We start from the raw sequence: 16,478 nt of genomic DNA on the forward strand, positions 1-16,478 counted from the left end.
TCATCAAGATAAAAAGCTTTTGCACAGCAAAAGAAACAGTCCACAAAACCAACAGACAACCGACAGAATGGGAGAAAATATCTGCAAATGACATATCAGATAAAGGGCTAGTATCCAAAATCTATAAAGAACTTATCAAACTCAACACCCAAAGAACAAATAATCCAATCAAGAAATGGGCAGACGACATGAACAGACATTTTTCCAAAGAAGACATCCAAATGGCCAACAGACACATGAGAAAGTGCTCAACATCACTCGGCATCAGGGGAATCCAAATCAAAACCTCAATGAGATACCACCTCACACCCGTCAGAATGGCTAAAATTAACAAGTCAGGAAACGGCAGATGTTGGCGGGGATGTGGAGAAAGGGGAACCCTCCTCCACTGTTGGTGGGAGTGCAAGCTGGTGCAACCACTCTGGAAAACAGTATGGAGGTTCCTCAAACAGTTGAAAATAGAGCTACCATACGATCCAGCAATTGCACTACTGGGTATTTACCCCAAATATATGAATGTAGGGATTCAAAGGGGTACATGCACCCCAATGTTTATAGCAGCAATGTCCACAATAGCCAAACTGTGGAAAGAGCCAAGATGTCCATCAACAGATGAATGGATAAAGAAGATGTGGTATATATATACAATGGAATATTATGCAGCCATCAAGAGGAATGAGATCTTGCCATTTGCAATGACGTGGATGGAACTGGAGGGTGTTATGCTGAGTGAAATAAGTCAATCAGAGAAAGACATGTATCATATGACCTCACTGATCTGAGGAATTCTTAATCTCAGGAAACAAACTGAGGGTTGCTGGAGTGGTGGGGGTGTGGGAGGGATGGGGTGGCTGGGTGATAGACATTGGGGAGGGTATGTGCTATAGTGAGCACTGAGAATTGTGCAAGACTGTTGAATCACAGATCTGTACTTCTGAAACAAATAATGCAACATATGTTAAGAAAAAAAAAAGAAGAAGAAGATGGCAGGAGGGGAAGAATGAAGGGGAGTAAATCAGAGGGGGAGACGAACCACGAGAGACACGATGGACTTTGGAAAACAAACTGAGGGTTCTAGAGGGGAGGGGCGTTGGGGGATGGGTTAGCCTGGTGGTGGGTATTAAGGAGGGCACGTTCTGCGTGGAGCACTGGGTGTTATGCACAAACAATGAATCATGGAACACTACATCAAAAACTAATGATGTAATGTATGGTGATTAACATAACAATAAAAAATTTAAATAAAATAAAATAAAAGAATTAAGTGGTGGGCTAATGCCATGAATGTTTGTCCACCGCAAAAGAAACATGCAACCATGGAAGCAATGAGAAAATAGCATCAAAAGACCCAGCTGGTTAAGGATGACAAATGGACAAGCTACATTCTGACTAGATTGGCCCCTGAAGGTTTCTCAGGTCCTACAATGACTACAATGTTGCAGTTGTGGTATGAAAAGATTTTACAAGGTGACTAGATATTTAAGTGTCATATTGAAAAACAGGCTGTCACTTATGATTTCTACAGTATCCTGTGTTTTTGTTTTCACAGTTAAAAAAAAAAAGTGAAACCGAGGGGTGAACAATTTGGCTCTTTTCTCCATAGATCTCAGCTCTCAGTTCAAATCCTGATGGTTGTTTAATGGTCACTCCTGTGTGGCTCTATAGTTCAAGTCTGATCTAGTTAAGTTTCTACATCTTCTTCCTTGCAGTCCCTGCCTCCTTTCAGAAAAGAGGTGACACCTTGATCCCCGCCCAAAAGGGGTGGCGTGTCCTTGTATGTATACTTTGTATCGAGGGGCTTGCTACATTTCTTCCAAGAAGTCCTGCGCATTTGGGAATCACTCACTTTCTGTGACTGTATTGTCAGCAGTTTGCATTTCTCGTAGTAAATTATAATACTTCTGGACTCCCATTTGAGATCCTGGCTCTGTCTTGCTTTCACAGATCTACCACCTTCAGTTATTCCTTAAAAATAACTTCTCCTCCTACCTTGAGAGGGCAGGATTCTTCCATCACAATGTTTCGAGTCTCGGCCATTTTTAGCTCTCGGCCATTTTTAGCTCCCTTGATCAACATTTTTACTTTGAAACAATTGAGATTTGTTTTCACCCAGCATTCATCCTACTTAAAATGAAAGTTTTGAGGCAACAATGAGTTAGTTTGTAAGCATGATTTGACCATAAGGGTAAATAAGAGTGGGTGGAGAGGTTATTCTGCTTACTGAGGACTCTTTTCATCAGGCAATTTTTGCTTTTCTCGTCACTGTATGTTTACTATACACATATGTTGTTGATTTCTCAGAAATCCAATAAAATTGTAATGGTTCCTCTTAGGGGCAATACAAGCCACAAAGAAAACATACAGTTCTGGGCCTTGGGTCTGCCCTTTTATGATGTCAGAGAAAACACCACTAAACCGCCCCCCCCAATTCTGTCACTTGAGTGTTCTCAGGTGCTCTTATCAACATATGAAAATGTCTGTTTATCTGTCTGTTCCTTTGTTCGTTCATTCATTCATTCATTCATTCAACAAACACCTCAATAGTGTAGTGATATAACTTTGAATAAGACAGACATAGTTCCTCGTCTTGGGAGCTCATAGTACACTCAAAAAGATGATAAAATAAGCATTTACCATATAATGTGATAAATATACATAAAGAAGACACAAAGTGCTTTTCAAAAAAAAAAAAAAAGAGTAAGGGGGAAATGACAAGGGCACATAACATAGCGTGTAGAGATCAAGGAAAATTTCCAGAGTCTGAGTGATGAGTAAATGTTAGCTAAGGAAGGTGAAGGAAGGGCATCCTAAACAGAACAGCATGGTATGCAGACACTGGGGCTACTGACACGGGAGTGCAATTTTTTAAGAATGCTAACCCTTGGGGCGCCTGGGTGGCTCAGTCAGTTGAGCCTCCAAATCATGATTTTGGCTCAGGTCATGGTCTCATAGGTCTTGAGATTGAGCCTGGCGTAGGGATCTCCACTCATCGGGGAGTCTGCTTAGGACTCTCTCCCTCTGCCCCTCCCTCACTCATACACTCACGCTCTCGATCTCTCTCTCTCTCTAAAATAGATGGATAAATCTTTTTTAAAAGAGGGGGGGGGAAAAGAATGCCAACCCTTTCCAAACAGCAATGCCCACCCCTCCCCCAATCTTTACCTCACTGAAATTTTCTTCATCTATCAAATTTCCTGAGATTCCTAGATCAGGGTTTCCCATTATGTAAATCAGGTGAATTTCTCAGATGCCAGGTCATAGAGGAAAAGTTTGTAGTGAAGATTTTCAACTATTTCCTCTCCTGGGCCCCTGAGAAAGGATGGGTCTTTAAAATAGCTACTCACTGCTGTGGGAAGACATGCAACTTCTCCCAAATACCCTGCATTTGTAATCCAAGAACAAATGTAAATAATGTCATTTCTTCCTCACATGTACCCCCTTGAGGGGGAGACAAGCTTAAAGGACTGAAGACACCTCCTTTCCCTTTCATGAGAATGATTTCCCTTTGTAAGCTCTTCTCCCCCATCCCCTGCCCCTTTACTGCCTCATGCCATGCTTTTCCTGACATAATGGGGGTTTCAAGGGAACAAAAAGAGATCCTGAGGTTTACAGTGAACATACTGTGGAAAACAATGGGCTGAAACAGAACTGCTTTGCAAGCTTTTTCTTGGAGACTTAACATCCCCTTGAATGCAAGCCCCATGAATGAATGACTTCCAGGCCCTCAAGAAACTTGTGTTCTTTTTTTCTTCCTTCCTTCCTTCCTTCTTTCCTTCTTTCCTTCTTTCCTTCCTTCCTTCCTTCCTTCCTTCCTTCCTTCCTTCCTTCCTTCCTCCCTCCCTTCCTCCCTTCCTTCCTTCCTTTTATCCTAAGTTTACCTGGCATCTCCTTTACTCTCTGTATCAAAATATAAAGAAATGTTGATGTCTGGTATGGTAAAGGCAGGGTTTATTCTTAGAACTAAGAACCAAACAGAGCAGGCTAAATTGATTACAAAAGTCTAAGATATATCAATCCTGTCTTATTTTATCCTCTAGAAGGGTTTGCCGTCCCATTCAAATCATCACCTGAGCCACCTGAATCAGCAGCCAGCATAACACAAGGTTTAGAACCCAGCCCATCCACTCTGATGCATGCACACTGCCCCTGAGGAGCAAGCAAGCACACTGCTAACGTGTCACCCTACCTCACACACAGGGTAAAGGGGGAGTAGAGTTGAGTGGTTCTGAAACACCCACATTTGGCCACCACACAAAAATCATTTGTGTATCTCAACACAGTGTTGTTTAGTTGGGGTTGACTGTCTTCCTGAGAGATTCTCTGTAGGAACTTTAGTGAGGGTAGTCTCATTACAGTCAGGCATTTGTGTCTATCAGTTCAAATTCTATTTAAAACATAGAAAGGATCCTAGAGTGTGGGGCCTTCCAGAAGGTAGGGGAAATCCTAAATTCAGATAGCAGGGATTAAAAGCAGCTGCTGTACAATGGATAGGCCAATATGGTGTACCATTTTGTACTCTTCCCTTGTCACAGATTTGTTCAACAATAATAAAAGTCTACATCTATTGCTTATTATGTAGAAGGCACTGTTCTGAGCACTTTACACATTATAACTCAATGAATTCTCACAACAACCCTATTAGTATATCATTTTTATAGATGAGGAAAACTGAAGTACAGAGAGGTTAAGAAATTTGACAAGTTCACACAGCAATTCTGGTTCCAGAGTCCATGCTCTTAGTTGCTCTGTATATTTTCTATATTCAGTAAATATCTATCAAGTACCTACTATGTGCCAAACACTGTGAACATTATTGGACATATACAGATAAATAGGACAGAGGCCTTGAGGAGCTTACATTCTAGTTTGGGAGACAGCAATATATAAAGATACAAGTCCCACTCATGTGATGAGTCTTATAAGATAGATAAGCAGTGGTATTATGAGATCACACAGTGTGGTCACTAACCCTGACCAGAAGGGTCAAGGATGTCTTCTTTGAAGAGGTGGTATACAAGCACCTTTTCACATCAACACTGAAATGTAACCATAATGAAAGATCTGATATCCAGAAAATTCCCCTTTGGTTTAGAGAGTGAAACTTATTAAAAATGTCAGGCCATAACTCAAATGGTCTTACACTGGGATTCTGGTGACAAGAGCCAATGGATAAAAATAAGAAGATATAAAGTTGGCCGACTGGAGCTAGAGAGACTCCCTGATGACAAGTGTGTGCCCCGTGGTAATAGCAGACTGGTGAGCAGTGTCTCATGGGCATAGGAAAACACTGTGATTCTGGCAGGTTTTAATGTCCAAGGAAGCAACAAGAGTTCAGGAAATGGGTGAAAATATCCAGGTCCCAAACAATCAGACTGTTCACAACTAGACCCCAATCAACAGCTTAGGGGATGTGGAGCAGAGTTCAGCCATGCAGAAAAGAGAGCTACAGAGAGTTTAGCAGAGTTTTAGGGCTCCATTTAAATAGGACAGAGTTAAGGGGAGGGTGTTTCCATGAGATACTGGGGTACTATATGAGAGAGCTGAGATGGAAGTCTAGTCACACACGCTGGAACAACGCTTTGAGGAATAGAAGAAAGTTGTGACTCGGTGGGCACATTGGTGTTTACTCATACCAGACACTGCAGAGCCAAGCTCTATGAAAGCAAAACTGATACCATTTATCAAGCTAAGGGTCCTGCCCTGGCCAGGATTAGTTAAAGTTTGGGCAAGGAAACCAAATGTAGAATCAGATTGATTTAAATAATTTTGGCAGACAACTTTGTGAGGAAATAAGAGTATAAAAATGAAGAGAGACAAACCTGAGTTTGAACGTTACTCTGCCACTTACCAGCTATGTATCTTTGGGTATGTGCCTTAGCCTCTAATCTTCAAAATCCTGATGAAAACTATACCTTTGGCTGTGACAAATATATTGATGAATATGAAAGTGCCAACTAAATACAGTCCTTGACCCAGAGAAGGTGCTCAATAAATGATTTTTTCCCTCACTTACAGACTTCAGTTGAATATTAGTCTCAAAATTCCATTTCTCACTACTGATGATACATCTACTTTACTCACATCATGATGAGAGTGATTTAATCTCCAAAGCATGCATGATGAACACATTACTATTTCTTCCTCCAAGAATGTGATGTTACAATGTGGGGCCCCATTCCTGGGCTGAATAGACAGGAAGAGGTCATATGTCCAGTCTCCATACAGGCATTCACTAGTTTAATTTCACACAGAGAGCATCTCTGTTCCATTGTCTTGTTTGCTTATCTTGGCAGCCTCCTCACAAATGTAAAACACTGAACACATATAAGTCCAGTGGCATGGCAGATGACTCAATGCAAATTCAATCAGCAATGACAAAAAAAAAAAAAGTCACCACCAATAAGTGCTATCTTATGATGAATCAAATGAATCACCTTTGTACAATATTGGTGGATGTAACAACTTAGAGAAACAACATATTAGTGTAAAATAATGACTATATGATTACATAAAAACTATAAAAATATTTGGCAATCAATCATCAGGTTTTTATTTCAACCTGTGTCCAGCAGTATGCCCATGCTTTGGGTTTATAGTGGAGTAGAACTAAAACTAAGGAATATGATCTCAAGGACAGAGGGTCTAGTTGAAGAGAGAGAATTCCCATCCCGAATAATTCCCCATTGAGCACTGACTACCACAATGTAGATGGAAAAGAAAGAGACCAAAGCGGGCTAGAAGGTTTTGAAGTGTTCAAGTAACATTTCTTTTTTTTTTTTAAAGATGTTATTTATTCATTCCAGACACAGAGATACAGAGAGAGAGGGAGAGCAGGAGCTGGGGGAGAGGCAGAGGGAGAAGCAGGCTCCCCACTGAGGCAGGAGCTGGACGTGGGGCTCGATCCCAGGACCCTGGGATCATGACCCAAGCCGAAGGCAGATGCTTAACCATCTGAGCCACCCAGGTGCCCCTCGAGTAACATTTCTAAAAAACAAATCCAACCATATCACTAGCCCCACCTAAAACCCTACATTGATTCCTCAAGACCCACAGGATAATTTCTGAAATTCTGGGTAGAACACATAAGACTTTTCATTATTTGGTTCCTCTCAGCTTCATCTCTTGCCATTCCTTTTCTGCTATAAATACTCCAAACTGCAGAACATTCTCTCTAATATACCTTTACACAGTTTTCCCTCTTCCAGGAATATTTGTTCTCTCATTCTTCTTCCAAAATCCCATTTGCTGGGCTAATGTTTGCTTTTCCTTTAAGAATGAACTCAAGTGTTAGACTATTATGTGATTAAGAAATCAACTTTTATTGTGTTAAGCCACTTAAATTTTTGACTATATTTGAGACAGCATTAGTATTACTTTAACTAATATAGATTATTACTTTAAATGACACAGGGACTAACAGACAAAACAGGGGACTGGCTCAAGAGAGAGAATCTACAGGGAATCCCCACTGCATAAAACTAGGACCCCCCCAAAATGTTATTCCCTCTGCATTAAGATGAACCAAGAATGACATGCCCTCCACAACAATAACAGGAAAGCTGCTTATCTTAAAATATGGTGCTGAACAGGAGCAGGGGTGAGTTGGGAAGGGAGGAGTCAATTCCCCTTGGAACTAATTATCACAAATACACCCATCCACAGGCTTTCAGCCTGTGTTCAGATTGAGTAGTCTGAAAAACTTCAAGCTAAGAATTTACTTTAAAGTGACTTCCAGTTAGTAGTGCTCCCAGAAGTAAATGCAAATTTTCAACAGAGAAAGCTCCCTTCATTCCAAGAAAAATGAACCCATAGTCAAAAATCATAAAACCACAAAGAAACAAAACATCATGTGCAAAAGGCAACAGAAAGAACAGATAGCAAAACAAGATCCACAGTTATTAGAATTGCCAACTCAGAATATAAGACTATTATATTTAATATTGTTGAGAAACACTCCTCCATGAGTCTCTCTTGTTTCTGTATGTCTTGATTTCTGTGCCAAAAGATCAAGGCCTGGCTGATCTTTACCCAGATCATTTTTCAGGCCTGTGTTTGCAGCCTATTGTTAACTTTAAAGGATAAGGTAATATCTTCCATTAGGAGAAAGTGCAGGCTTACTTACTGTCTACTATAAACTGGAAAGTTTCCCAAAGTCAGTGATCCTTTCCTGTGCAGGCAGGTATCTAGGCCCTGGAGGAACTGTGACATAAGGAACCAATAAAAACATGCTGACACTCTGGCTACTATTTCTCCTGTCTCTGAGACAAAGGAATCTCATGTCTTCCTTCAGTATCTATAACTTTGGCAAGCTAACTTGCAAATAGCATAAGATCTCATAGCCTTCACAGTTCTTGACAAATTGTCTTCAAAAATAAAAAATAGGAATAGAAAGCAAGACATTAAAAAATGACTAGAAAATAAAGAACAAAACAGAACTTCTAGAAGTAAAAAATAGAATAATTGAAATTTAAAACTCAATGGTTGGGTTAAAGAGCAGATTAAATAGAACCGAAGAAAGAATTGGTGAATTGTAAAAGAGATCTAAAATTAATCAAAATACAACACAGAGAGGAAAAAAAATACAGCAACTCCAAAAGAGAGGTTAAGGGACATAAGCAAAGAGTGTGAAAAACAAACATAAATCTTGTTGGAGTTATAGAAGTAAAATGAAGCAAAAGCAATTATTTGAAAAGAAAATTACAGAGATGTTTCCAGACTGATGGAAGACAGCATTCATATATTTAGGAAGCCCTATGAATTCCAAGAGGTTAAATAAAAAGAAACCCACACCTCAACACAGAAGAATGAAACTACAAAACAGCAAAATTGTAGAGAAGATCTAGCTAGTTAGAAAAGACATTATATCCAAAGGAATAAAAAAATTAGACTTTTAGCTAGTTTACAACAAAAACAATGGAAGGCAGAGAACAATGGAATATTTTTAACGTACTGAAAGAAAGTAACCTAGAAAGTAACCCATCTACACTATCATTCTAAGAGTAGGCTCAAAATAAAGGTATCTTCAGACAAAAAGAAAAAAGAAAAGAAAGAATCTTGCTCTAGTTAGACCCTCAGAAAAGTAAATTCTAAAAAGAGAGAGAGAGATTATCTAAGATGGAGTGATATATATTAAGAATTGATTAGTAAAGAATGAGATTTTATTTTATGCCAACTAGATTGAAAAAATTAAGAAATCTGACAATTACAAAAGTTGACAAGGATGTAGAATAAGATAAATGTTATGCACTGCTGGTGGGAGTGTAAATTGGTACTGTTTTGGAAGGCAATACAGCAATAACATGCAGAACATAACTTGCACATACCCAACTACAAAATTTACCTAATAGGTATTAACCTAGAAAGATTCTTACGCATGGAACACTTATACCAGGGCACAGACATGTATAAGGATGTTCTTAGCAGATTGCTCATAATGGCAAAAAACTAAATAATTAAAATGTCCATGAACATAAATATGAATAAATAAATCATGGCATAACCACATAATGGCATATTATTCAACAGTAAAAATTAATGAATTACTACTAAAAATCTTAGAAACATGTTGAGTGAAAGAAGTGAGTCACCAAAGAAATCAGGTCTATGTCATACATATAAGACGAAATAACTAGTTTATTTAACTAAACAATATTGTTCGGGGATACATACATATTCCATAAAAACTTTCAAAAAGGTAAAGAATGATCAAACACAGACTTCAAGAAAATGGTTAACTTTGCAGGGAAAGGAGCCAAGGGGATAGGATGTGGAAGAGCCCACATACGTATTCAACAAATTGGCAAAGTTGTAGTTCTTAAGTTCTCTGTGAACTCACAAGTATCTGTTTTAATATTATACTCTATAACTTACATGTATGTTATTTTGTAGATATCAAATACAATGTAAAGAAATTAACATTTAACAAAAAAGAAAAGGAAAAGGAAAAATTTCCTTGATCTTAGTTAACGAAAATCTTACAGCAAAGGCATATAGGATAAAATACTGGTGAAATAGTGAGGGTGAACTATTGAAGCATGCCCGTTAAAGTCAATAATTAGACAAGATATTCACCGAATATCATAAAGATGTTGATACTCCCCAAATTAATCAACAAACGTATTTCAATCCCAATCAGATTTCCAGCAGACTTTGCTTTTCCTTCGCATTCACGGAACCTAACAAGCTCATCCTAAATTCATATCAAAAATATAAGTTCCAAAAACAGCCAAAACAATTTTGAAGAGCAGTAATTCAGTGGAGAGACATGTCCAATTAGATATCCATGTTTCCTTTAAAGCTAAAACAGTTGAGGGAGTATTACATCAACAGAGAGGATATGTAAAGAAATATGATACATGAGAACATTACCAACTAAAGAAGAAATTATGGACATTCAAAAATGGTGCTGGGATAATTGATTATCCATATGGGAAAATTCATGTTAAAACATTAAGATCCCACTTCAAAACAATCAGATCAGCCAATATTTAAAGGTCTGACAAAATCAGTAACTGATGAAGATACAGAGCAGGAGGAATTCTCATATGCTGCTAGTGGGGATATAAACTCATGTCCTCATCTTGGAAACCAATCTGATAATAACTAGTAAAACTGAAGGTTTTCATACTTTATAATCCAGCAGGCCACTTCCAGGTGTCTATGCTAAAGAAATGTACTACACTACCTTGTACTGAAAAAAACCTAAAAGTTAATAAGAGAACAGATAAACAAACTTGATTCAATCAACAGAATATAAAGAACAGTAAAATATGAATAAGCTAGAACTACACGTATCAACCACAGAAAACAGACAAGGTAGAAACCAAATGTTAAAAAAAAAGGAAGCTATAGAAGCAGATATATAGTATAAAACTTATACAAAATTGAAAAGATATAAATCAATACTATATATTGGATATGTGGATAACAGGTATGTACCATACATATTGAAATATGCATAAGAATGGTGAATGCCTAATTCAGGAAAGGGAAAATCTGGGGGAAAGAGGGAGAAGAATAAAATTGGGTGGCAGAACCAGCACAAGGGTGAGGCAAGCAAGGCACTTCAAAATATAAGGATGCATTAACTCTCAAGTTCGTGCAAATGCAGGACATAAATCTAAAAGTGAGTGCCTCCTTAAATTTTATGCCCTCGGAACCTCACTTATCTGACCCGAGTCTTGGTCCTATTAGATGGGTTATGTAGAGACTTCAGCTGCTCTCTGTGGAGTTTTATTCCTTTAAAAAAAAAAAAATCTGTTGGGCAAGTATCCCTACAGAGAGGGTTTACATTTGCTTGGGCAGTATTCTCATGTTTAAGACTGCACTTGTTAAGTTACTTTCTTGAACTAGAATTGTCACAACATGTGGATATTAGGCATTTGGACTCCAAACACAAGTGCTGTGAGGACTTGCTATAATGATCTCTCATGGAAGATTCTTTTTCTCTTTACAGAATAACCAGGAAAAAGACATGTGACTGAGCTTGGCAGTGAGCCCCCCCTCTCCCATGGCTTTGCATCTTGAGCAGATACATGTGAGGATAAAGAGAGGGTGGGGGAAAGATTAGAATTTATACCAGGAATAGTGCCCTGAGCAGTTCTAACTGACTTGGCTCCTGTCTTCTTTCCAAGCCTAGTTTTCAAAGCGTCCCATCAATTCTGTGAGCCTCCCAACATCCTCCAGTAATTTCCCATTTAGCTTAAATTAGTCAGAATCAATTTCTGTTCCTGGAAACCAAAGAGCCCTAATGATACACTGAGCCTCATGCTGTCAAACAATGAATCTATATAATTCCACTTGTTATGATTGATCCTTAGGAATTAACTTTCTCACCATGATTTTCTTTCCCACTTAGGATTGGCAGGATTCTACAAGGAGAATGTCTACCTGTATGTTTTAAGCCCTACCTGTCAGTGCCACCTCTTTTGGCTAAATCACTGTGGAATTATTAATGTCCAAGGAATACACTCCTAACTTACTGTTCTCCATTCATGGTTGGCCCCTGAATTAAAAATTTGCCAAGCTGGCCTGTGGTGCTCACTACACTAAGAACTAGAGTCTCAAGTCAAAGAAAATCCATCATTGTACCAACTGAGTCATTTAGAGTTGTCTTACCTCCTCTGTCTTTAAAACTTCCCATATCCGAGCATGATCTTCCACCAACCAGTGTCCTGTGCTCTCTACCTTGTTGGAAAGTTTGAATTTAGACACCACTTGCATCGGCTCTCCCACAGGTTTATCCTCCATCTTGAAAGAGCCAGACAGGAGGCATTACGGATCTGTGAGGAAGAATAAAGTGTGATCCAGGTTAAAACATTAATTACCATAAAAAAAAAGATATGAAAGCAAATTCTCATGCTTTATTTGTGGATAATGAGACCACTGAGGAAGGTATCACAACAGACATCAACTTTCATGGCCCCTTTTTATATTTTAAATATTCATTATTGTTATTTTAATGCAGGCTTCTGAAGGCAAGGGTGCATTCTGATGAGGTGATAGAAATTTTACAGCAAAGGAAGAAGCATCATCTGCCTATTATGCCTATTTGTCACTTTGCTCTGGCCCCCTCAGGAGGCGAGATGGAAATGGGTGCATGTAAGAGAAGCCTGAGTCAAGTTTCTTCGTATTTCCATGCCGTGTGTTGCATGTGGAAGAAGTACTGGCGTCAGGAGTCTTCCTCTTCAAACACCTATTGGGTACTTGTTTATTCGAGGCTCCATGCTAGGCATACACAAATCATTTGGTAGTTTGGCTCTGAACCTTAAGAAGTGTAATGTCTCGGGCAGAAAGGGTTGTAAACAAGTAATCACAATATGGTATATTACTGCATTGTGTGCTCAATGCCACAATCATCATTTTTTTCAAACTGCAATGGAAACACAGAAAAATAGTCCCTAAGACATTTATTAGCTGCGTTACTTTCCTGAGCCTTAGTTTCAGCAGCAGTTGCTGTAAAGACAGTATTTTAGAGTTGATACCAATTCTATAGAGTCTACTTCCTTGACATCTTTCCCACCCGCCCCTGGCTGGTTTGAAATCACATGGTGCCTGCTCCGCACCATCTTGTCCTAAGGAATCTCCTCGCCTCCATTCAAGTCCACCTGAATCTATCCTTCTCAGGGTAATTTTTTTTTTAAAGTAAATCTGATAATGATGTCCCACCTACCTAAAACTTTCCCTAGAGAATAAAATCCTAACTCCTCAAAATGGCAACCACGGCCCTCCCTTCCTCCACCATACCCTGCTGCCTCCTCAGCCACCGGTTCAGCCTTCTGAAGGTACATATGCATCTCAAATACATCCAGTACCTTTAGGCTTTGTTTGTGACATCTTCTCCTACCCCCTCCTCCAAGGGAATAAAGCCCCCCTCCTCCTTTGTTACTCCCTCTAGATACTCTGGAAAGATGTCTATTGTGCCACCTGTAACACTTCATTATATTTATTTGCTTTCAACTCTATTTCCACCTTCCGGTCTTTTAAGAATCTTGACACTAGAGATGGCATCATATACAGAGTAAGTACTAAATAAATGTTTGATGAATTAGTTAACCCAGTAAATCATGAGAATCTGGTGAAAATGGGGCAGCAGATCCAATATATTCAAATAACAGATGTAAAAGTCAAATTACCTCTTCTCTTTTGCCTTTTTATTGATTTATTTAGTGGGCTGTAAGGTCTTCATGAAAAAAAGCCAAGTCTAACGTTCATCATGCATCCCCAAGCAGCTAATTGCTCCTTAGTTAACAACAGACTAGTTTTCATGGAAATGTCTTCAAGGAATGGAGCACATCTGCAAAAAAGCAGGTCTTCTGCTCACATAACCTACTGCCCAAGTAAAAGTAAACAGAAATGAGTATTGATAAGCCGAGCAGCGTTGGTTGGTCAGAGGATTTGAGAAAAGCCTCCTTCGGCAGCAGACTTCCTTCTCTGCCTCACGCGCTCCATCTGGAAACCGTGGAGAGAAAGCCATCTGCTTGCAGAGAGCCATGATGAGGAAACTGCTAACCAAAACCACCCCGCAGTCCCTACACACATGCGGCACTGAATACAATCCTACTAGGAAGCAGGAAACAAAACCTTCATAATTAATGAACAAAGTTCATGTGAGAGGATATGCTAATAAATGATGCTGACACATACAGGCAAGGAAATAAACAAAGCAAAGTCATGTGGAGGTTTCAGTCCAAAAAAAGGAAATTAAAATAAACAGGCACAATGGAAACCCGCCAGATTAGTAGGGAAGGAAATTCCATCATTGTTATTGGAGATAATACTGTAAACAACAAATAATAAATCAAAACAAAGTGGAAAAACTACAGAAAACGGTTTGGGTTCTATCCTCTGCCAATCAGGGAAACCTAACTGGACAAAACAGGCAAACTACAAAATCTCAGGGCAAACAATGGAACATCTGTAAGTGTAATGTATCCCGGTGACCCCATGGCTTTCACTCCACTGCTGCCCACAGCTGCTTTCTCATTGCTACAGTGCGGGTGAGAGTTGGCAAATTTTCAGTATTGGAGACTGAACTCTAGTGTGTACTGACTTCCCACAGATTGTTCCTTGCCCTGTTTGGGAAGAAGATGCAATTGAATGAGTTGTAAACCATTACAAGGTCCTTGGGCACTAAGGATGGAAGCAGAGAGATAGCCAGCTCCTAGGACGCCCTTCAAGCATTTTGAGATCCTCCACCCCATCTGAGACTTGAGGTCTTTTCACCCATCCTCGGTACCTCTCCTCACTCGCACACACAAAAACCATATTTGCAACATATATTGAGCTCTCATTGCATACCAGCCACCATGCTAAGATTTTCCACCTTATCTCTACACCATACAATGACCCTGTAAGGTAGACTTCACCATTTTACAGCTATGACAAATTAGATGCAAGGCAGCTAAGTAACTTTAATACACTGCTGGAAAGTAGTAGAGGTCCCAAGTTTATGCTTTCTCTCCTATGTCAGGTCAGCAGAACTTCGACCCCACACCCCCGACCCCATCACTGGTAGAATGAGACCACCCTCTCCTGCTCTCTCCCCCATGGATTAGAGTTAAAGTGTTAGTGTCTTAGCCAACTGGCCCAGTAGTGCCCACTTGACAGGTGGTCACGTCTGATGAGTACACAGGGAAGAGTGGGATAGATACAGAGAGGGAAACATGCTGGGAAAATAGATCATTCCTTTTCCTTTTTATTCCCATCTCAACTTCTTTTTTTTTTTCTGTGTTTTTTTTTTTAAAGTACTCTCTACCCCAATGTGGGGCTTGAACTCACAGCCCCGAGATCAAGAGTCCCATGCTCCACCGACTGAGCCAGCCCGGTGCCCCACCCACATCTCAACTTCTGACCAGGGCAGCCCTTATAGGTGTGACCTGCACAGCCACACAGCACCGCATGCTCAGAAGGGCCCCAGGTTTGGTTGACTGCTCTATCATTGTCTTGAACTTCTTAGTTTTTGCACAAAAAACCCTACATTTTATTTTGCACTGGGCCCCCAAATTATATAGCCAATCCTGCTGCTGACCCACGTTTTTCCTCTTCAAATCTAAAGTTCTACTCCATACCTTCTTTAAACAATTCATACATTTATTTATAGGTTTCTCATTTCCCTAAAATGAGCTAGAAGTCTATATAGTGGGGTCACTTTTTGTTAGAATTAAAACAAGAGGCATATGTAGTCTTTCTTCTACCTCTGATACACTGCATATCTTAGAGTTGAACTCCTGCCTTCTTTCTTAAAACATGTGGTCAAGGCTTACAAGCCAACTTCCAAGCATATACCACTAATAGCAGCCCATTCAATGAATAAGATGAGATCACTAAGGCAGAATCTTCACTCCCACTTAATAATTGGTCTAAGATATCATAAGCCTATGAGCTTTTTTGGGGAATCAGTTTTGAAGAACTGTCATCCTAAAATACCTAATACCCAAAACAAAACAAAACATCTCCTAGATGGTGAGATCACCCTTAAGTTAGAGGTGGGGTAGAGAAAAGAACCTGTATGTAGAGAAAGGCAAATATCTGATCAGAGAACACAGAAGCAAAATTTAGCTCAAAATTGTAAAAAGAAAATTGCTGGAGAAATGCCTTTTCCAATTGTAAAAGGGTCATGACTGTATACTGTCTCTACTTCATGAAACAGAAAAGTAAAATAAGAACAGGGAAGACAAGTCTGTTGGAATGGAAGACAGATGCTTTCGCTTGACAACGAGAAACAATCTGCAGATGAGAAAAGCCATGTGAGGGTTCTTAAGATCACTTTGCTTCAAATCCTAGAGCCCTAACATTCCCACGAAAGCTTAAAGGTTTATGTTTTTTTTTTTCAGTTCGGTTAAATCCAAAGACCATCTTTTCTTCTTCTTCTTCTTCTTCTTCTCCTTCTTCTCCTTCTTCTCCTTCTTCTCCTTCTTCTTCTTCTTCTTCTTCTTCTTCTTCTTCTTCTTCTTCTTCTTCTTCTTCTTCTTCTTCTT

At 39.4% G+C, this 16,478-nt stretch overlaps 1 protein-coding gene across 4 annotated transcripts in view; it reads right to left on the minus strand.

Annotated features, from left to right (window-relative positions):
• Positions 1-16,478, minus strand: part of RGL1 (ral guanine nucleotide dissociation stimulator like 1) — a 242,911-nt gene that overhangs the window by 147,277 nt on the left and 79,156 nt on the right. For all 4 annotated transcript variants that reach the window (XM_025877976.2, XM_073900122.1, XM_025877978.2 and 1 more), the window contains exon 2: positions 12,118-12,281. In XM_025877976.2, coding sequence (XP_025733761.1) covers positions 12,118-12,249 — 132 coding nt within the window. In that variant the 5' untranslated portion in view covers positions 12,250-12,281. The remainder of the gene's footprint in view (positions 1-12,117; positions 12,282-16,478) is intronic.

The sequence above is a fragment of the Callorhinus ursinus genome, unplaced genomic scaffold (genome assembly GCF_003265705.2).
Source record: "Callorhinus ursinus isolate GAN/ISIS: 27379988/994484 unplaced genomic scaffold, GSC_fseal_2.0 scaffold13, whole genome shotgun sequence".
Classification (NCBI taxonomy): Eukaryota; Metazoa; Chordata; class Mammalia; order Carnivora; family Otariidae; genus Callorhinus; species Callorhinus ursinus.